Source organism: Octodon degus, unplaced genomic scaffold (genome assembly GCF_000260255.1).
Source record: "Octodon degus isolate 3935 unplaced genomic scaffold, OctDeg1.0 scaffold00118, whole genome shotgun sequence".
NCBI classification, from domain to species: domain Eukaryota; kingdom Metazoa; phylum Chordata; class Mammalia; order Rodentia; family Octodontidae; genus Octodon; species Octodon degus.
In genome coordinates, this window is record NW_004524694.1 from 2,475,014 (window position 1) to 2,496,691 (window position 21,678).

General features: G+C 35.9%; 1 protein-coding gene across 3 annotated transcripts in view; it reads right to left on the bottom strand.

Annotated features, from left to right (window-relative positions):
- Rgs22 (regulator of G protein signaling 22) overlaps positions 1 to 21,678 on the bottom strand; it is a 104,892-nt gene that overhangs the window by 57,941 nt on the left and 25,273 nt on the right. For 2 of the 3 annotated variants that reach the window (XM_023699959.1, XM_023699956.1), the window contains 6 exons: positions 15,947 to 16,032; positions 14,957 to 15,125; positions 11,651 to 11,780; positions 8,891 to 9,494; positions 6,895 to 7,056; positions 3,074 to 3,248 (listed from right to left, as the gene is read on the bottom strand). In XM_023699959.1, coding sequence (XP_023555727.1) covers positions 3,074 to 3,248; positions 6,895 to 7,056; positions 8,891 to 9,494; positions 11,651 to 11,780; positions 14,957 to 14,986 — 1,101 coding nt within the window. In that variant the 5' untranslated portion in view covers positions 14,987 to 15,125; positions 15,947 to 16,032. The remainder of the gene's footprint in view (positions 1 to 3,073; positions 3,249 to 6,894; positions 7,057 to 8,890; positions 9,495 to 11,650; positions 11,781 to 14,956; positions 15,126 to 15,946; positions 16,033 to 21,678) is intronic. The other variant, XM_023699958.1, reaches the window with a different exon arrangement.

Genomic DNA, 21,678 nt, shown 5'->3' on the forward strand with positions numbered 1-21,678 from the left:
TCCAATCTATGTAGTGAGACCTTGTAGACCCTGTCCTAAATACAATAATAATAATAATAATAATAAAAATAAATAAAATTTTAAAAAATTTCCAGTGTATCATGCAGGGAAAGCCTAATTTAGAGTTTTTAAGCTTGCTAGCTTGGATGTAAGCTAGGAGACTATATAGAAAGTAAATTAAAGGGGGAGACAGATTACAAAAAAGCACAATAGAACTGAGGAAGGTAGGGTTAAAAATTTCTGTAGGGCCAGCCAGATAGTTCATCGGATTAAAGCCAGACATAGGGACTGGGGTTCGATCCCTGGTGTGCAGTGTTGGCCCTGCCTCTAGAGCACACTGAGATGTTGATTGAGACTGGGCATGGTGGCATGCACCTGTAATCCCAGTGGTTGGGAGGCTGAAAACATGAGTCTCATCTGTGTAGTGAGACCCTGTATACCTTGTACTAAATACATTTTTAAAAAATTGCTCTATATCATGTCTGCAAATAGTAGTTACACACTGATCCATTTAACTATATTCTAATAGGGCATACCTTTTTATGTTCTAATATTTTAAATAGGAAAAATAAAATGGTGTTGAATTCTGTTCCTCAGAAAACTAGTGTTTTCTACAAAGAAGAGAGAAAGATCTGAATATACTGTCTAAACAGAAAAACATCATTAACAACAGCAGTTGGTGATTTTCAAGAAGGCAAACAAAGATAACAAACAAGCTATATTTATATCACTTTTTCACACAAGCTAAGCTTTCTCCATTCCTTTGGCACTATTCACTTATTTAAGGTCATTTTCTTAACCACATCACTAATTTTCTCTTCCCTCTTATTTCATTTTTTTTTATACAAATGTTTACAAGCTATCAGATGACAGGGTCCCTGCACTAGGTCTCCAAAAGGTGTGCTTATCTGGTGACTAGGTCACGAAGACACATGGACCTACAAGGCGGACTAGGTCAGTCAGCAGGTTGGCATACACTAAGAACACAAGGTGCCAAGGTCAGAGAGAAGTCAGCACAACAGGTGAGAGAGCACTAGCTACTGCGGGAACACTGAAGAGTGGACTCAGAGCAGCAGCAAGATGATCACCAGCGAGGGGCTGGCTGGACTGCAAACCCTGGCCTGGCAGCACGACCCACTGAATCCTGTTCTCTGGCAGAGCCCAGGAATCTGCATGAACAAATACTTTCGGTGACAGCTATGGATGCTAAAGCTCGAGACCCAACAGCTAGTAGCAGGACTTCCCGCAAGGATCACCTGGGAATCTTACAAAAGTGCAGGTTCTGAAATGTGGCTCTAATGTTCAGGAAGGGTTAGAACCCAGGTTCAAAGTTACCTCCCTGATTCTTTTTTTTTTTTTTTTTTTTTTTCACTTATGTAATTGGTACAAGGTCTCATTATGCAGCTTGGAATTGTAGTTGCCCTCCTGTTTTCAGCCTCCCCAGCGCTGGGACTACAGGCATGTGCCACCATGCGCCACTACACCCAGGCTTGGTTCTGGGCTCAGCATGCCCTGGGGGGTGGGGCTGGTGCAGCATGCAGGATCAGGGATGGAACCCTAGTCCCTGCGCTTGCCAAAGCAGGTGCTTAGCCCACTGAGCTATCTCACTGGCCCTTTCCCCCTAATTTTAAGAGTGATCCTGAATGATTCCAAATCAATTAAGTCAGAAAGTAGGACCTAGGTATCGGAATGTTTTAGAAGTTCTCATAATTTCAATGTACATCTAGAATTTAGAAACCACAGACAGAAAAACTGTAATGTGTTTCCAGCTCTAAACTAGTGTATATAAAGTAAAAATCTTAAAACTATTGAACGTCTTGCCTTTTAAAATAAGACAGCCTGAATACTGATTAATTTTTTGAAAAGGTTGTGTGTAATTATGGCTAGTAACATAACATTTTAACATCTTTAAAAGCAACTAAGATTAGTTAAGGTCTTTACTATTGAAATACAGCTCTTAAAAAGGAAGAAATATAGTTTTTATCTTTAGTCATTACATCCCAATGCCAAAATAGATACAGTTATTGATTTATTCTTTATAAAGTTAATTAACTTTTCTTCTCTTTGGATTTTTTCCTTTTATAGTTTTTGTGCTTTTATTCTTTATTGTATGACAAAAATCTTACTTCTAATTCTATTGTTGTTACTTTTCATTTATTGGTTCAAGTTACAATTACTAAGCAACTGTATGTGCCAGGGACTATTCTAGGCACTAAGGATAAGCACTTAACAGAGAAAAAGATCTTCACATATAGTTGGAGGTAGAAGAAAATAAAAACAGGTAAATCACATGGTTAGAAATCCAATAAAGCAGGACAAAGGGAGTAGACAGGGGTGTGTGTGCCACTACACATCAGTGTGTTGCTAAGGATAGCCTCCTGACTGACAGGCAGGCAGCTGAAGGAAGCGTGGGGGCCCTGTGAGGACCTGGAGGAAGAGGGATGCAGCAGGCATGAAGGCCTGGGGCTTTTGCTTGGTGTGCTCAGAGAGCAGCAAACGGATCAGCATAGCCAGGTAGAGTAGGTTAGAGTGGGAGGAAACAAGGCCAAGACGATGACAGAGGCCTGTACAGCGTGGTAGAGATTTTGGGTTTCATTCTGAGTGGAAGAGAAAGCCAACAGAGAATCCTGAGCAGATGAGTGACACAGTCATGTATTTTAAAAGAATCATTTTGACTGCTCTAAAGAACTATTAGTTTTCTTGTTTTCCTAATTGGGCCAGTATATACATTATTATTAATAAAGTTGTTTTTTTTTAAATTTTTTTATTTATTTGAGAGAGAGAGAGAGACAGAGAGACAGAGAGAGAGAGAGAGAGTGTGGTGTGTGTGTGTGTGGCCAGCTCAGCCCACCAGGGGGCAAGGCTGGCTGGCATGTGGTGCTGGGGGATTGAACCGTGGTCCCTGATGCTTTGCCAAGCTTGTTCTAAGTAGGTGCTTTAGACCACTGAGCCATCTCTCCAGCCCCATATTAATAAAGTTTTTGATGAAACTAAATATTAGTGGATAAACTCCCAAGCACAGACATTGAACTGTACACTTAATAGAGATCAAAGCATTAGCTGTATACCCTACCTGGATCTCAGATATCTGTGGATTGCAAGATTTAGGTCTTAACGGTAAGAGAGTTGCCATTTGTGGAAAAGGGTCAATGTCTTTCCTTGGTTCCTCTTGACGGAAGTGCCAGAATTTCAGTTCGGCACTAACACTTTTTGCTGAGGATAAATGAGTAATACAAAATCTTGGTGCCCTGTTTATTAAAAGCAAATTATGGTTAAAATGTTAAGGTTAACAGCAAGTAAATCTCAAAATCAAAAGCCTACAAACTACATTACAGGTGTGCTCACAATTGTTTGAAACAATCTTGTTTCACTCCTCTAATCATTTTTATTTCTTTTTCTGCTTCCTAGACATTAGAAGTATTTTTCTATGGATGGCAGTGCCTGCAGACCCTTTTACTAAGACACAAAAGCAATCTACATTAGGAAAAAATCATAAAACCATGTTCAAATTATTATTTTCTTGGTAAGGAAAAGAAATAAAACATTATATATAGGGCTGGCCAAATAGCTCAGCAGATTAAAACACCTGTAAGCAGGCACAGGGACTGGGGTTCCATATCCTGGCCTGCCATGCCAGCCTCGTCCCTAGGGCACGCTGAGACTGCAATTGAGATTGGGTGTAATGGTGCGCGCCTGTAATCCCAGCTCTTGGGAGGCTGTAAACAGGCGGCTCACTACGAGTCCGATCTAGCAGTAAGACCCCTGAACACCTTGTAGACGCTTCCCTAAAATTAAAAAAAAAAAAAAATCTATAGACACAGACATGGATACATAGACAAAATTTTTAAAATAGCTTAATTTCTACTAAAATAAAGAAAATGTTCCCTGATCATTTTAAAGCAATTTAACATTTATCTATGTACCAAACATAAATTGTTAGAATTAAAATAATATTTTTAAATATATAGACATTTTATAATGTTCAAGTATACTACTGAAATAGGTTACGATTCCTATTATGTATTTCAAGTCTTATATTTGAAGGTAGGAATTAATTTTATAGTAATTTATATGAGTGAAAAGTTAACTTCCTTGCCAGACACTTAAGAGAAAGAATGTCTGGCACAATATCAAGGCCACACTTAATTGGATGTGGGTTAACTCTTCAGTTTACTGTACAAAAGGTCAACGCCAGCTGCCAAGGCCTTGCAGCTAATTGGTTCTTGGACCAAATCTTCCCTCTGGATTCCACAGCCCAACAAACAATTCCTACTACGAGGTCTAGTAGAAAACTGCTTCCCTCTAAAACAGGAAGAAGATACATATCTTCTGAATGTAACCATAGGTTGGGACAGGAAAAGAATCAAAAGTCTACAGTTAATTTAGGATCAGAAAACATCCTTCACAGTCTGAGTTGTCATTCTGGTCTATATTTCTGAGCTTCTACTTGCAGCCTTGTAAATATACAAAATTATTTCTTATTTTATGTCACCAGAAGTGGCTATATCTACAAGATTCATCAAATAAATCATGTATGTGATGACCAGGAAATCTAGATGCCTCAGTTATCTGATTCACATTATTTATATACATATAATTCCCTAAATCCATACTATTCTTACCATTTAAATTTTACACTCTTATTTCACACATATAGCATTAATATTTGATTATACAGTATTTAAATTCATCTATTATTGGCCAGCCAAATAGCTCAGTAGATTAAAGCACCTACAAGCAGGCACAGGGGCCAGGGTTCGATCCCTGGGTCTGCCATGCTGGCCTCGCCCCCAGGGAGCACTGAGACAACAGTTGAGACTGGGTGTAGTGGCACGCACCTGTAATCCCAGCTCTTGGGAGGCTGTAAACAAGTGGATTACTACAACTCCGATCTAATAGTGAGACCCTGAACACCCTGTAGACCCTTCCCTAAAAAAAATAAATAGATAAAAATAGATTCATCTATCATTATAGGCCATTTCACAGTGGCTCCATACTGTTTTTATTGGTAACATTACATAAGTTCTTATGTACACTGGTTGTACTTTTTTTTTTTTTGTGGTACCGGGGATTGAACCCTCAGGCCCTGCACTTGCTTGCAGGTGCTTTAGTTGTCTGAGCTTTTTGGCTGGCCCAATAACAAAATATTGATAACAACTCTAATGTCCTTCAATAGGTAAGAGGATACACAGTACATCCCTACAGTGGAATACTACTCAGGAATAAAAAGGAACAAACTGTTGATGCACACAACTGGGACAGATCTCTAGGAATTTATGCTGAATTTGAAAGCTAGTGCCAAAAAATTACATATTATATAATTTTTATTACTGGTTTCCAGGAGCTAAGGGGAGAGGGGAGAGAGAAAGAGAGGTATATAGTTATAAATAGGTAAGTTAAAGCATGACTGTGGTACCATAACTGTTCTGTATCCTGACTATGGGGGAACATGCACAAACCGTGATATAATGATAAAATCACTTGGAGGTAAACATAAATCTACACAAAAATGAGTGTTTATTACACTGGTAACATGTGGGAAAAGATGAGTAAATTTTAGCAGCGTCAATTTTTTCAATGTGATAGTGAACTACAATTATGTTAAGATGCTACCACTGGAGGAAACTGAAAGATACACAGTATCTCTTAGTACTGTTTTTTATAATTGCATATGAATCTACAATTATTTTAAAATACAATTTTTAATTAAGAAAGAAAGTTACTTCTGGCCAGGCATAGGGGTACATGCCCTTAATCCCAGCACTTGGGAAGCAGAGGCAGGAAGCTCAGTGTGAATTTGAGGCCAGCCTGGGCTACAGAGTGAGTTCAAGGACAGCCTCAACTACATAGTGAAACCTTGTCTCAAAAAAAAAAGTTACTTTATTCTTGGTAATATTTTATTAAGTTGGGTGATATGTACACAGCTACCCACTATAGTACAATTTCTACTTTTCTGTATGTCTTACATATCTAAGAATAGAATTTTAAAAGAAAGATTACAATAGCACACTATACATAGCAAATGAAATGTACATATAATCTGGAATATCTACATAAGAAATGATACCAGAGAAAAGGGCAAGGAACAAATCATAATGATTTTGTTTGCTAAATTAAAAGATCCAAACTTTAGCTGAAATTTTTGGCAACCAGTGAAATTGAAGGTAGAGAAATGATGGGATGAGATCTGACACAGTCACTACAGGCAACTCAGTGGCCCTTAAGTAGCACAGATCTTCTCCACTGTGTCCATCCTTGTTTTCCTTTCTTCAAGTCCCCTGTGAAATAAGACCTCTGGACCTGTACATTTGCCACCCTTTTATTACACTACTTTCACCTGGTGTGCCTCTTTGCACTATGATCTGTAGACTTGACTATTTGAACTTTTTATCCTTAGCACAATACTTGGCCTAAGGTAAGTGCTCAGAAAATGCCCATTAGAGCTGCATGTGATGGTGCATGCCTACAACTCCAGTACTCAGGAGGCTGTGGCAGGAGGGCTGCTGAGAGTGCAAGGCCAGCCTGAATTACATAATGAGACTTTAGTCTCAAAAAATAAGAGACAAAAAAAGTCCACTGCGATAAGTCTATACTTCTAGCTACACATACACACACAGTTACACAAGCATAAATTTTATGGGATATTGATCATAAAAAGGTAGAAGGATGTGCTCACAGATAAAAGGGAACTTAAGTACTGTCCAACCTATAGATTTAAAGTCACAGCAAATCCCCAATTATCTGAAAGATAAGTACTTCAAGGAAGGCCAAAGATATAATAATCTTATCATTTTAAACTTCAACAAGTTATATACCCATATGACAAAGGTATTACTTATAACTTGCCTTAAAAAAGTGAAAGTAAATAACTTTGGTTCATATTATTGTTCTTACCAGTATAGAAGTAAAGGTTTTATGACTTCAGATTGAATAATTTTTAAATGTTCTTCAGTCCACTGAGACCCATCTAACAAATTAAGTTTTGATAAGACTTCTGCAGAAAGGTAGCACTCTCCACTGCTCACTAGGTAGCATTTTTTCATCTTCTCAAGATGTCTGAAATAAAACACAACCTTTCAGAGAAGTAATAAACTATCTCAACACCACAACTGATTTATAGGAGCATTAAACATTTTTATGGAGATGAAAATATTTCCATAGTTATGGAAAAGTGTTTATAATAAGCTGAATGCCCTTGCAAAGCTGTCTAAACCTTAATTTCCAGAATTTGTAAATTTATTACCTTACAAATAGACTATGAATGGGATTAAGACCATAAGGAGATTATGCTGAGTGATCTGAGTGGTCTCAATGATATCACAAGAATCCTTCCAAGAGGGAGGCAGGAGGATCAGAATCACAAAGACATGAATGTCAGAGAGAAGACAAAATATTATGCTGCTAGCTTTGAAGGAGGAGGAAAAAGCCACAAGCCAATGAATGTAGGTGACCTTCCAAGATTAGAAAAAGAAAAAGAACTCTCCTCCCAGAGCCTTCTGACCTCCAGAAATGTAATAGAATAAACTTGGTCGCTTTAGGCCATTAAGTATGTAGCAATCCACTACAGCATTTTTCTGATGCCTTCAGTGCCCTTTAATACATATTAATAATATATAGAGTCCACTAAAAAAGTATACATCAAGAAAAAATGTATATTTCAACAGTAAATTTATATAGATATCATGAGATTAATACAAGTTACCTTTGGTTTCTAAATTATAAGAGGTACTCAAAGTGGTGGCCATTAGCTTCTTGACATTTATTAGTATGGTGAACTGCACATTTATTAGTAAGTGTGCATATATTTGTTTGGTTGACTCTCATTCTCTCTATATATATTTTTCTTCTTTTGTTTTTTGAGACAAGGCCTTGCTATGTGTTTTAGGCTGGCCTTGAGCTCACTATGTAGCTGAGGTTGGCCTCAAACTCACAGCAATCCTTCTGCCTCAGCCTCTTGAATGCTAGGATTACAAGTGTGCCAATGCCTGACTAGCTTCTTTTAATATTGCCTAAAATATTATCTATAGGGCTATATCCTGAAAAATCTATGTAGCTTACTTGCATACATCTTCCCTGATGTCTTTAAAAGTAGTAGTGATCTTTCACCCATGATCAATCAAGTCATACTTTATAACTGTTTAATGACCCCTGTTCTTAAAGCTCTGTAACCTTAATGCCACTAAAATAACAAATATTCCAATCACTAGTATGCACTTGATGAGCTCTGTGATTTGGATGCTATAAAATAACTGGGATAACTCAATCACTACTATATACTAATATTCATACTAATATGAAACCACTAATACAAATTGCAATCTACTGCACTGTATCACAAGTGCAAATGAGATCAGAACTTTCTTAATGAAGTTTCCTCTTGAAAGTCTTAGACTTAAAATAATCTTAAACATATGGAGCTGGCCCGATGAAGACCTGAGTCCTATTAGATCTCCAGGAGGCTCTTTGACAGACTCATTCAGATATCCAGCTATATGGAATCCTACCAAAGATGGAATCTGTTAATCAATCAGGTTGCCAGGAACACAGGTCTTATCTTATGGGAGTGTGGTCATATAAATGATAATTTTTTGATAAAAATTCTGTATCATTGGAATATTATAAAAATTTAAGTAATTTTAGATAAATTCTAGAACCTATGGGAAAAAACATTATGCAAACTTAAATTATTTCTGTTAGTAGTACCTGAAAGCTAGGAAATCAGAAAACTTACGAAGTCAAAATTTAATATAAGATAAATGCTACCATTAATGATATTTCCAAAAGGATAAATAACATTTTCATATTTAGTGCAGATTTTGTGCCCATGCTTAAAACCCAAACAAATATTCTATAATTCTTTTAAAACTATTTAAAATGGAAGTAGAAATACCTTTGATGTCTTCCAGGGTCTTTAAGAACTTTTAACCTCTCTATATCCATCCACAACCACCAGTATCTCTCTCCTAAAGTGCCCTTCATAAAATTCTTAAAATTTTCAAACTCTTTCCTATTGCTAATGTTGTAAGTTTGGTGAGAAATATTCCAATCAGCCATGCCCTCAGGTCCAAAGCTGTCCCTCTTTAAATTTAAATTGTGTTTTCCTAATGCTTCCTCTGACTTTCCCATTATGGTCTGAACTGGTTCAAGGAGAAATTCAAAAGGATCATCAACCACCACTTGTCCTACATTGCTGAAGTTTATGAAGTCTGGGCTTTCACTAAGTGGCTCTCCAATAATTTTCTGAATGGCTGCTTTCAGAATAAAGAATATATAAGAATTTAAAAACTCTTCAAATGTTGAAAAATGCAATGTCAAGCTTCTGTCAGACATATCACGTTGCTTTTCCAGGTATATTCTCAGAAGAGCTCGCGAGGGAGTGTCTTTTACAGATATAGACCCTTCCTCATCTTCTTCCAATTCAGAAGTTAATTTAGTGGTTTTAGATGAGCTTCTTTTTGTCCTCGGGTGAACTCCATCATCAAAGATAAAATTCTCTGCATTAAGTTATAAAAGGGCATTAGGTTAGATGTGAATACAAACATTTTTATTATTAACAGATGCTATAGAGCCAGCATGACAAACTAGCTTACTACAAGGAGTGGCCAGAAGGACCAGTGCCTTCAGAAGGATTCTAAAGCCACATTTGGAACCAGTAAGGAAAAACCTGCCAACAGGGATAATCTTAACTTTCCTGAATGTGACAGAAGGACTAAGCATTTGACATCTCTATGATACAGGATATTTTAAAAGGCTTCATATTCTTTTAAAATGCAATATTTTAGACTGAGTAGAATGATAAAAGAAAATTAGCCAATATATGATGAGACCATAGACAAATAGACTAGAACTAGAGTTAATATCAACAGTTTTTAAAAATTTGCTTTTATAAGAAAGATTAAAATATTGTCTGTCATACAGTCTCTGACTGAAGTTAGAAATCAGCATTCTTCTCCTGAATCACATTTAGATCTGTGGAGGTTTCCAGTGGATTATTTTAACCTTTTCCAAAGACAGGGCATTTTGCCCCTACTTTCTCTTTAGAAATTGGGGAAATATCAGACACCAGCACTGTATTTCATACAGTAAGTCTATCTCAAAAATGCCATGGAAAATGCTACAGGTATTCTGCCTGTGTCCTATTCCCCATGTCCACTTTCTCACTTGATTTCAAATCTCAATGCACTGGCAAGATTTTGTTATATATTTATTGAAAATATATATGCCAACTCCTCAATACAAGTGATGATTACACACTGTAAAGCTGTGAAGGGGTACTGGGCAATTCTAACTCCCACAGAATTGAAGGAAGGGTGTGGTAGAGATCAGCACAGGCATTTCTGCTCACCACTGTCCTATCATTTCTCTTCCTTTTTCCATTGTTTACTCTTTAGTTTTCTACTTTAATATTTTGAGGAAGGCAGCAGGAAGCTTATAAATACAGCTGTCTTCAACTAGGGAGATTATGTTCCTCTTTACTTAGACTTAAGTTTAATTCTAGAGAATCCAGATTTATCTTCCTCAGTGTTGAATATACTTTTCAGAAGGATTAAAGTTAAGAACTCTTAGTAAATTCAAGAACTCTTAGTAAATCCTAAGGTTCTTCTCCTGAATCACATTTAGTTTTTTTTCCCTTCTAACAATATCACAATGACTTTTATTTCGGACAGGTTCCTTTTACTTTTTATGAGAAGGTAATGTCACCACAAAAGCTCCATGCAGTAGTAACATATCTGCTTTTCCACCTAAAAAATAATCTGAACTTCAAAACAGAAGGGAAATTCAGCTTTCATCAGTGATTATTTACTTTCAGGAAGAACAAACATTACACTCACTTTATTACTTAATAAACAGTCTTTTTAAAATCTTTTTAAAAATATATATTTAGTACAGGGTCTACAGAGTCTCACTATATAGATTGGACTCTTAGTGATTCTCCTGTTATCAGCCTCCCAAGCACTGGCATTATAGGCATACGCCACCACGCCCAGTCTCAACTGCCATCTCAGGTGCCCCGGGGTCAGGCCCAGCACAGCATGCTGGAGATGGAACCCCAGTTGCTGTGCTCTGCCTAAGCAGGCACTTTAGTCTGCTGAGCTGTTTGGCTAGCCCTTAATAAACAGTCTTAAAAGTAAGAATTCGAAACTAGGAAATAGATAAGACAAGCATATATTTACTGCACATTAGTGACCAGCCACTAGGCCAACTGTTTCCTACACATTTAGTGTGTATCATTAGTCTAATCTTACAGATGAGAAAGCAAGTCATGCTAGATGGAGGTAATAGTACACTCCTGCAGTCCCAGCTTTCTGGGGGGTGGGTGAATGAGGCAAGAAGATTACAAGTGTGAGCCCAGCCTGGGCAATTTAGAGAGACCCTGACTCAAAATACAAAACAAAACAAAACAAAAATAAAAGGCTAGGATTGAAGCTCAATGAGAAGGCTGAGGGTTCAACTCCCAATGCTCCTAGGTATCAGTGCTGGGTTCTAAACTCACTCTCCTTTCACAGAACAAATTTGTCTCTCAAAAAAACAGTAGGAAATTCAGGCAGGAGCCAGGTAAGTGTTTTTTTTCTTCCCCAACCCACTGAATGCTATCCTGTAACATAAAAGCACAGATTTAAAGAAGTTACTCTTATTCTTTTCTGCTTACCAGAATCAGATGAAATAACTGGTGATTCAATTTTACTGTGGGGTATACAACAGGGTAATGAAAAGGTGGATATCATTTCCTGATTTTGTTTTGCTAGTGAAAACCAATCTTTTGTTTGAGTGTAGGAGGCCTAGGAAGAAAGGGATATATTAGTTTAAAATAAGATTAACAGTGTTCCTCTGATCACAAACCTGAAGGAATCATTATGATAGTATTTAATTTATGTAGTATAATATATAAAGGAAAAATTATTTTATGGAAAAAGAAAACCATATTAGAATTCATTATCTAAGAAAATAATGGAAATAATATTCTATGTTTTTCCTCCTGTTCCTCTTTCTACTTCTTTCATTTCCTACCCAACATGACAGACTCTACTGTCAGAATTCTGTACATCTTTCCAATCTTGACTGTTCCTTTGTCTTAGACTCAGCTTTCACAACTTTGCTGAATTGGATGCTTCCTACAAATTCCTGACTCTACCTGCTCACAGATGCAGCCTTCAATTTTTCCTTTGCTTTGTGTACCTCTGAGCAGCTAACCCAATTTCCAACCTGGAAACTTCTGGAACTCTAGCCCTAAGAGGCTCCTAACCCACCTATCCTAGGAAAGTACTCTGTCTGTCTCAATAATGCCTCTGTTTTTCCCAGAGAATCCAAGTTGCTTAACAAGAAAAGAAAGGGAGTACAACATTCTCATTTCTTCTTTCTCCAACTGTCAGGTGACTGGCACTCAGTTCAACACTCGAAGAAGGGGCAAGGCTCAAATGGAAAATATTCCCTGTCTATTACAGAGAATTAGCAGGCATGTCAGGTACACAATGAGATCAAAGCAAAAGAAAGAAAGCAGAGATGTCTTCTGTGCAGCCACTGTCCCTTTTAGAGGTAAGGTTCCCTGTGTACACAGGAGCTTTGGAAGGCTCTAATTCACTTTTTAAAATTTTATTTTTATTTACTTATGTGTGTGTGTGTGTGTGTGTGTGTGTGGCCAGCTCAGCCCACCAGGGGGCGGGGCTGGCTGGCATGTGGTGCCGGGGGATTGAACCGCAGTCCCTGTGCTTTGGCTAAGCTTGTTCTAAATAGGTGCTTTAGACCACTGAGCCATCTCACCAGCCCTCTAATTCACTTTTGTTTCCATTTTCCTTTACTTACTAAGCCACGACTCTTCCAAGCAGTATCCTCAGTACTGAGAAGAGACCAAAATAAATTAAGGAATACTCAAGAAATTTAGTTAGACCAATATACAAGTATCAAGTGATCAAAAAGGATGATGGGGTAAAGAGCGAGAAAGAATAAAGTTGTCAGTCATTTACCAGTGAATTATTCCAACTATGCTTTTAAGATATAGGCCAATTTAGATGGTGTAACTGAGGACTCAAAGAAGTATTACCAATTATAATAAAGGTTAATTTCTATCTATAGTTGTAGTTTAATTATTAAAAAGGCCCAAAGAATAAAGGCTATGAAAATGATAATAATATATAAAGTATTAATCAAGTGAACAGAAATTAACTTTTTCATCTCAGAAAAACTAGCTTGGATTCTTTATTCCCTATATTTGCTTAAATTCACATATAAGAAGCCAGAGCTTATTTTCCTGGATAGATCTTCACTTTGCATGACTTTTTTGCTTTGTTGTATTTTTGTCTTTTTGAAACATGGTCTCACTATGAAGTTTAGGCTGGCCTTAAGCTTACTTTGTGGCCCATGCTGGTCTCAGATCTTGCAAAGATTCCCCCCTGCCTCAGTCTCTTGAGTGCTGAGATTATACATATGTGCCACCACATCCAGCTCATTTTACATGTTTATTGACCTCACCTGTCAGTACACATTTTATAACATTTCTGACATTTCTAAAATATGTAAAGAGAAAAAGAGCAAGAGAGAAGAAAAATGTGTCTTGAGTATATCACCAGTCACTTTTCAACAAAATAATTAAACATAACTTTACATTTTGGCAAATATTACTGATAGAAATACTAAACTACAATATTTAGTAGGAACACAAGTGATGGTTGACGAATTGTATCAACTTGAGGAAGGGAAGCATCACCAAATTGGCTCAGCAATTCCAACCCTAGGCTATGGAAGGCCCACTCTAGGTGACTTGTCACCTGGAAGGTATAATGGGGACAGGAAGGAGGACAGATAGGCTTCTGTTTCTTCTGAGGAGCTCCAGTCTTTGCCTTCACCTTGGTCATCACAGCCTGGCTTCCAGGGCAGGTTCACCAGCTTCCTGACAGGGACTCCCATGGGACACTGCATTGAGCTCCAGACCTTCATGTGAATCCTTTGGGCTCCAGGGTCCAGACAGATCCTCTGCACACTTCCACATCTGACTCTGTGGGTGGCCACTGTAAGCCAATCTTGGAAATTCTTTTATTTCTGTGTATCTTTTTTTTTTTTTTTGCGGAACCGGTGATTGAACTCAGGCCCTTGTGCTTGCCAGAGATATTTCTGTATATTTTGTTATTTGTTTCTCTAGTAAACACTGACTGATACAAACACACATGAAGAAAGGTTCAATTAACTAAATCTACCCATTCCAACACAGATCAATAGCTTTCCTCTTGTATGATATCTTTGGTAGTGCCTATCTAAAACAGTGTCAAAGAGAATCTGAAGTTAAGTCCTAGTTCAGTAGAAAAATCCTAACAGTTGGTTAGCAATGAATGTGATGACGACAGTCAGAGAGCAGCAGCCAAGGGTCACACATTTACCATCCCTGATTTTGTACAGAATTATGTATCAAAAGTGTTAACAGAAATAAGAACTGATAGAGACCAAAAATCAAACAACACTTTTCACCAAGTCTTGATGATCTAAAAAGGCGTTCTATTCTAGGCTTTATCTCTTTGAATATACTCATACAGCCATACATTTCCATAGTCATGGAGGACAGATTTCTCTGGCAGCAGTTAAATAGTAATACATTTTACTACAAGGAATTACCTAGACAGGTGAAGACAGTTTGTCATCTTTTGTATAAAAATAATTGAATTCAAATAATAACAATTTTTAAATGAATAACCAAACCATGAATATAACACAAGTTGCCCTTGCTTCCTAGGTGATATTGAGCATGTTCTTCAATCTTGCTTTTGTAACTTCAGACACATGACATAACATGACATAATATTTCTGATTGAATTTAAGGCTAGAGTGCAGAGCAAATGAGTCAGCATAAATCTAAGAGTTATTGCTAAACATATTTTAGAAGTGTTTTGAATCATTTTCACTGTGCAAGTGTTATAAATGAAGTATCTCTGAAATAAAAAGTTTCATAAAACAATATGCACATTTTTACCTGTCCAAGAGAAACGTAGAACTTTTTCATAATGATAAGATTGTCTTCTTCAACAGTGGGAGGTGGTGGACTGGGTGGTTTCCTCAGAATCCATGGAGAAAAATTTGTACCAATTGTGAAACTCACACCTGACTTGCTCCATTTTACTTGCGAGACCAATTTGGCCAACCTACATTGTACAAATCATAAAATCTGACTAAGTTTCAAATATAGTAAAACTCAGAAAAAAGCCTAAAATTTTGAGTATTTATCAAGGTGATCTCTCCTCCTACCTCTTAGGATGATGATTCTCTTAGATTCTGCTGAAATTAATGATTTATTCATTAGAGCGGTTCACTCATGGGGCAATTCTGTAATTAATAATTTTTATAATTTCTATTTCAGTTGATTTTTATTTTAAAATGATTTCTATAAGCAAAGGTCAACTTTTAGTATAGTTTCAGAATGTTTGGGTATTTGACACTTTATTTTTGGATATAAGATCTCACTATGCAGTTTGGACTCATAGTGATCCTCTTGTCTCAGCCTCCCTAGTGCTGGGATTACAGGCATGTACAATGACGCCCAGTTCCAGGGCTAGCATGGCACACTCTACTGAGGATCAAGTGCTTATGCCACTGAGCTATCTCCCCAGCCCCCACATGACATTTTAAAAGAGGAAATAAAGGAAAAGCTTAGCTTTGTACAGATATTCTTTATAATGTATTAATATTTATCCATGAACTGTACAAAAATATCATTATCATCAATAGTCTAGTTTAAAAAGTACAACAATGAAAGAGATACAATTGAAGTACACTTATTAGGTACTACTTCTGTGAAATCATTTTGGAAAGTGAAGTTATTTTTTTTGGCAATGGTCTACCACTTTTTATTATATAGCAAATAGAACCCAAACTCCAGTGGGCTGATATGCTAAGAAATCAAAGAAAAATGAGTTTAGGTGATAAATGACCATTTAAAATATATATACTGATGGAACTCCAATACCTGTATTCAAAATAGCAATCACTCTCCAGAAATGCAGGAAGTCTTTCTTTTTTGATCCATTTAATCCCTTGTTCACGATTGAGACACTATTGGGAGAAAATTATTTTTAAAAAGAATGTTAAATTAAATATCATATGTGGTCTTTGTGACTGTCTTCTTTCATTTAGCCTAATGCTTTCAAGGTATATCCCTGCTGTAGCTTGTATAAATACTGTAGTTGATTTTTTATTGCTGTATAATATCCCATAGTATAGTTACACTACATTTTGTTTGTCTACTCATCAGGTAACATTGGCTATTACAAAAGATCCTATTATAAGTAAAAGTTTGCATCTATGTTTGTATTGCTGTATATTTTAATGTTCTTGAGTATTTATGTAAAAATGGAATTTCTCAGCCATATAATAACCCTGGCTAATCTTTTTACAAAGTAGCTGAAGTAGCTTGGAATTAAATCATATATATTTAAGACTTCTAATTTTTTTAATAACCGAACACTTGTTATCTTATTTATTATAGTCACTGTGGCAGATATGAAGTGGTATTTCTTATTGATTTTAATTGTATTTCTGTTATCACTAAAGATCACTGAGCATCTTTTCACATAGTGGTTGGACATTTGCATTTATTTAGTTAAAGAACTGTCTATTCAAGTCTTACTTATATTTTTAAATTGATTTTCATTTTATTGAGTTTTGGGCTGGGGAGATAGCTCAGTAGAATAAGCACCTGCCTGGCAAGTACAGGATTCTGAGTTCAATCCCCGGTACCACACACACACACACACACACACACACACACACACACACAAACACATTTTATTGAGGGCTTTTTTTGTTTGTTTGTTTGTTTTGTGGAACCAAGGATTGAACTCAGGCCCTTGCGCTTGCCAGGGAAGCACTTATTCTACTGAGCCATCTCCCCAGCCCCTTATTAAGTTTTAAGAGTTCATTATAGAACCTAGATACAAGTCCTTATCAGATACATGATTTATAAGCAGTTTCTCTAATTCTGTGGATTGTATTTTTACATTTTTGACAGTATCCTTAGGAGTGTAAAAAATTTAGTATTTATGAAGTCTAATTTATCATTTTTTTCTTTTGTTGCCTGTGCTTTTAATGTCAGATTTTTCTTAAAAAATTCAATGCTTCATACAAAGTGAGGAAAATACAAGTCTATGTTCTAAAATATGATAATCTTTTTCTAGTTTTTCTTGCATTACTTCAATCTAACTACATTTTTTGAAGATGTTTATATCTATGTTCATGAGGAATAGTTGTAGTTTTTTACTTTTCTTTGAACTTCCTTTATCTAGGGTTGGCATCAGCATAATTCTAGCTTTGTAAGTTGAGAGTTAATTCCTCTACTTTGATGTTTGGAAAAGTTTTCACATACTTGGCATTACTTCATCTATAAATTTTTGATAGAATTCACTAGTGATGCCATTTGCACCTACTGCTTGCTTTGCGGTAAGACTTTTAACTACAGGCTAATACCTTTAATGCAAAGCTATGTATCCTTTTGCATGAGCATTCAAGAAACACATTCCTGTCATTCAAGGAATATGCCTGTCTCAGTTACTCTTCTCTCATTGCTGGGACAAATACCCAACATGCAAAATGAAGGAAGGAAAGGTTTATTTAGCTCACACTTACCGAAGGTTTCAGTCCATACCCAGCAGGCTTCAAGCCAGACTGGCATGGCAGAGAGCAGCCTTTCATGGCAGTGGCAAAGAGAAAGAGAGCAAAGGGAGTGATAGCAACAATGGCTACAGAGAAGTCTGTCTCCCTTAAGTGGCATTCAGGCTATATGCCCCAGGCTGAGTGTAGCATTCATACCCATAATCCCAGCAGTACTAAAACTCATAATCCCAGCCTTGATCATGAATTAATCTCAAACTCTAGAAGTCCCCACCCCATGACTACATGAGGCTTTGGGGGGACAACTAGATAAAAATGTTCATTTGAATTACTGAGTTTAATCACATAACAGTTGTAAAATTCCCTCATTTTTATATTGAACATCAGTAGAAACTGTAATGATATCCACTCTGTCATTTCTAGTATTAGTCATTTTTATCTTGTCCTTTTTTTTTATTTTTTGTTTTCTTCATCAGGCTGAGTAAAAGTTTATCAGTAGAGAGTTTATCTGCTCTCTAGAATATATAAAGAACTAAAGAACATTAGGGCCCCTAAATTTAAAGACCCAATCCAGAAATGGGCATCCGAGATGAACACACATTTCTCAGAGAACAAAATTAAAGAAGTGAATAAATATATGAAAAAATGCATCACTAGCCGTCTGTGAAATGCAAATTAAAACAACACTGAGATATCATCTCATCCCAGAAAGATTGGCTAACATAAAGAAATCAACCAACAACAAATGTTGGAGAGGCTGTGGGGAAAGGGGAACCCTTCTCCACTGTTGGTGGGAGTGTAGACTGGTGCAACCATAATGGAAATCAGTGTGGAGACTCCTTAGAAAACTAGGACTGGAAATTCCATTCAAACCTGCTATCCCCCTACTGGGAATTTTCCCGTAGGAACTGAAAATGTCATATCATAATGATATATGTGTACCTATGTTTATAGCAGCACAATTTGTGATAGCCAGATCTTGGAAACAACCAAAATGCCCATCACATGTGGAATGGTTGAAAAAGATGTGGTACTTTTATATAATGGAGTACTACTCAGCTATAAAGAATGATAAACTTGAAGCCTTCATATTTAAGTGGATGCCCCTTGAAGATATACTTTTTAGTGAAAGAAACCAGACCCACTACTGTAAATATCATATTATCTCCCTAATATAAGGACTTACAATTCCATATATGACTAGGTTTTCTAAATTTCTTTGTAAAAATATGTAAATGCTTATTTCTACTTTTATATAATTATTTTTCCTTCATATTCTGTAAAGACTTAAAGTCCAACATATCAATATCTGATGGAAAATACCTGTTCCAGGATATGCCAAAATGTTTGATATTTCTACAGATAGGATAAACCATACTGCATATATTGCAGGTTAATAATTAGCTTCTCTTCTGGAGGGTTAACAACCTAAGTTAGCAGATCAAAATTTGGAGAAAAGGAAGGGCTGCATGGTCAGCCAACATTTTGGCCCTAGCCTTTCAAGGTCAGTAAAGACTCGGGACATAGGAGAACCTGTACTGTAACAACATGTAACTCAGTTGTGCTCCAAACTTTCTGATCAAGAAGACTATGGAGCCACAGAAAAATGTGTTCGATGATGTAAAGTGAGCCTGGGGAGAGTCACATGGAGAGAAAAAACATTTTCTCAAGCTTTCAAAGAGAGCAAATTGGTCAAGCAATGGCCGTGACTCATCCTCAGGTCAGACACTGACAAAAGAATGTACAAAAGGTGGTACAGGGCTGCAGGATAAATCCTGAGAGTACTTGGCTGACCTTATCAGATACAAAAGTTACATTTCTGGGTATATAGGTCTTGCTATATCTTGGTCTTTAGCCATCCAATAGAAAAGTATAAAAATGAGGTATATAAAGTAAATCCATATTAATAGGATAAGCTGTAAAAGGCTCAAGTCAATTACTTCTGAGGATAACCCACTAATATTATAGACTGCTAGGCAGTATTAGATGTTTATTTGAATTCACTTATAGCATTTAGATGCCAATAGAATATTCACCTCTGACAGGACAAAAAATAAACAAATAAATAAAAATTTTTAAAAAAGAAAAAAAATGGAAATAGAAGCAATCAATGCTCTAATTAGCTTCGTCTCCTTTTTTTCAATTGTTTATACTTTTTCTTTTCTTAATTTCTTATACATTGCTCCAGTTTTTTCTTCTTCCAATATCTGGTAATATGAATAGCTGGTTGTAAGACAATACCATGTATTACAACAAATACTGTGAAATTCACATTACTTTATTAAGTAAAATTCTGTATGAGTTGTAAAAAAAAATTTTTAAAATGTTATATATAAAAGATAAACACACAGCTAGCATGTATTCATAATAAACATAGTATGTATTTATATTCTATATTATCTATATAGTGTATATATTATTATTTTTTGTTTTTTTGAGATGGAATCTTGCTATGTTGTCCAGGCTAGTCCCAAACACCTAAGCTCAAATGATCCTCCTGCTTCAGCTCTCATGTAGCTGGGACTTATATAGTATATTCTTACATTTTTAATTAAAAATCTTAACTAGTATGTTTCAGTCTTGACAAAATACATCTTTTGGATTTAAATTTAAAAAAAATTTTTTTAAAGTTTATCAGTTTCACTGATCAATAAGCTTTTATTTTTATTTGCTTTTTCAATTTCACTGATTATGTTCTTTTTTTTTTTTTTTTTTTTTTGGTGGAACCAGGGATTGAACTCAGGCCCTTATGCTTGCCAGGGAAATGCTTATTTTACTGAGCCATCTCCCCAGCCCCCATGTTCTTCTTTAATTTGGGTTTTAATTTAACTTTATTTTTCTAGTTTCCTATGGTGGAAGGTAGGTCACTGGTTGAGACAATTAGTCTTTTCTTTCCATTGTTTAAAGAGAATACAAAATAGTTTTTTTTTAAAAAAAAAAAACATTAGAAACAATGCAGAATTTCACTAAACAAAGTAATAGGAATTCAGTGGCTGAGGAAATGGCTCAATGGAATAAGCACTTCCCTGGCAAGCGCAAGGACTGGAGTTCAATCCCTGGTTCTGCCAATAAATAAATAAATAAATAAATAAATAAATAAATGGAATTCAACAATAGTTGTCATGTTGTATATAGCGTTGTATCTAAATCACTTGTTTAGATTTCCAGATATAAGGATGCAAAATTGGTAAAAAGGAAAAAAAGTCATAAGAAATTAAAAAGGAGAAGAAAAAGGAAATTTAAACATTAACTTCTCTTTTCACTAGATCAGCAGAAATCAGCAGTATAATTATCCAAGCCATCCTGCATACATCCATAAATATAAATACATCTTTCCTCCTCCTTCCTCCCTCTCCTGTCCTTTTCTCATTCCAGTTTTTCTTGACCTTTGAACAGATTCTTTCTCTGCCACAGTATCTATTGTACCTCTCAGATTTTACTTACTCTTTCAGGTTCTTACACAGCAAGACAATACAATGTTTGCAAGCCTGGGTCTGATTTATTTCACTTACGAGTATGATCTTCAGTTGCATCAATTTACCTTTAAAAGCCTTAAATTTATCTTTTCTATAGCTGAATAATTCTCCACTATGTAAAAATACCACATCTTCTTTATCCATTAGTCTTAGTCTTTTCTATCATCAGCATGTAATGCTATAAATTTCCTTCCAATGACTCGTTTAGCTGTATTCTACAAATTTTTATTATACTGTGTTTTAATTTTTATTCATTTCAATATAATATCTATTTTTCTTTGAGGTAAACCTTTGACTTCTGGATTATTTAGAACTGTGTTGTTTAATTATTTAGAAATTTTTTAGATGTTTGTATGTTATTGATTTATAATTTAATGCTGGCATGGTAAAAACATTATTCCAAATCTTCTAAATTTATTCACATTTGTTTTGTAGCCTAGAATATGATCCATTTTATTTAGTAGTCCATTCTGTACTTGAAAAAAGAATGTGTAAAAAAGAATGTGTCCTCTGCTCTTGTGGAGTAAAGTGTTCATAAACTTAAATTAAGACTGACTTGACTGCTAGTGGATATAAAACTACTGAGCTCCTCTAATATGTCCTTTCTATTGATTAC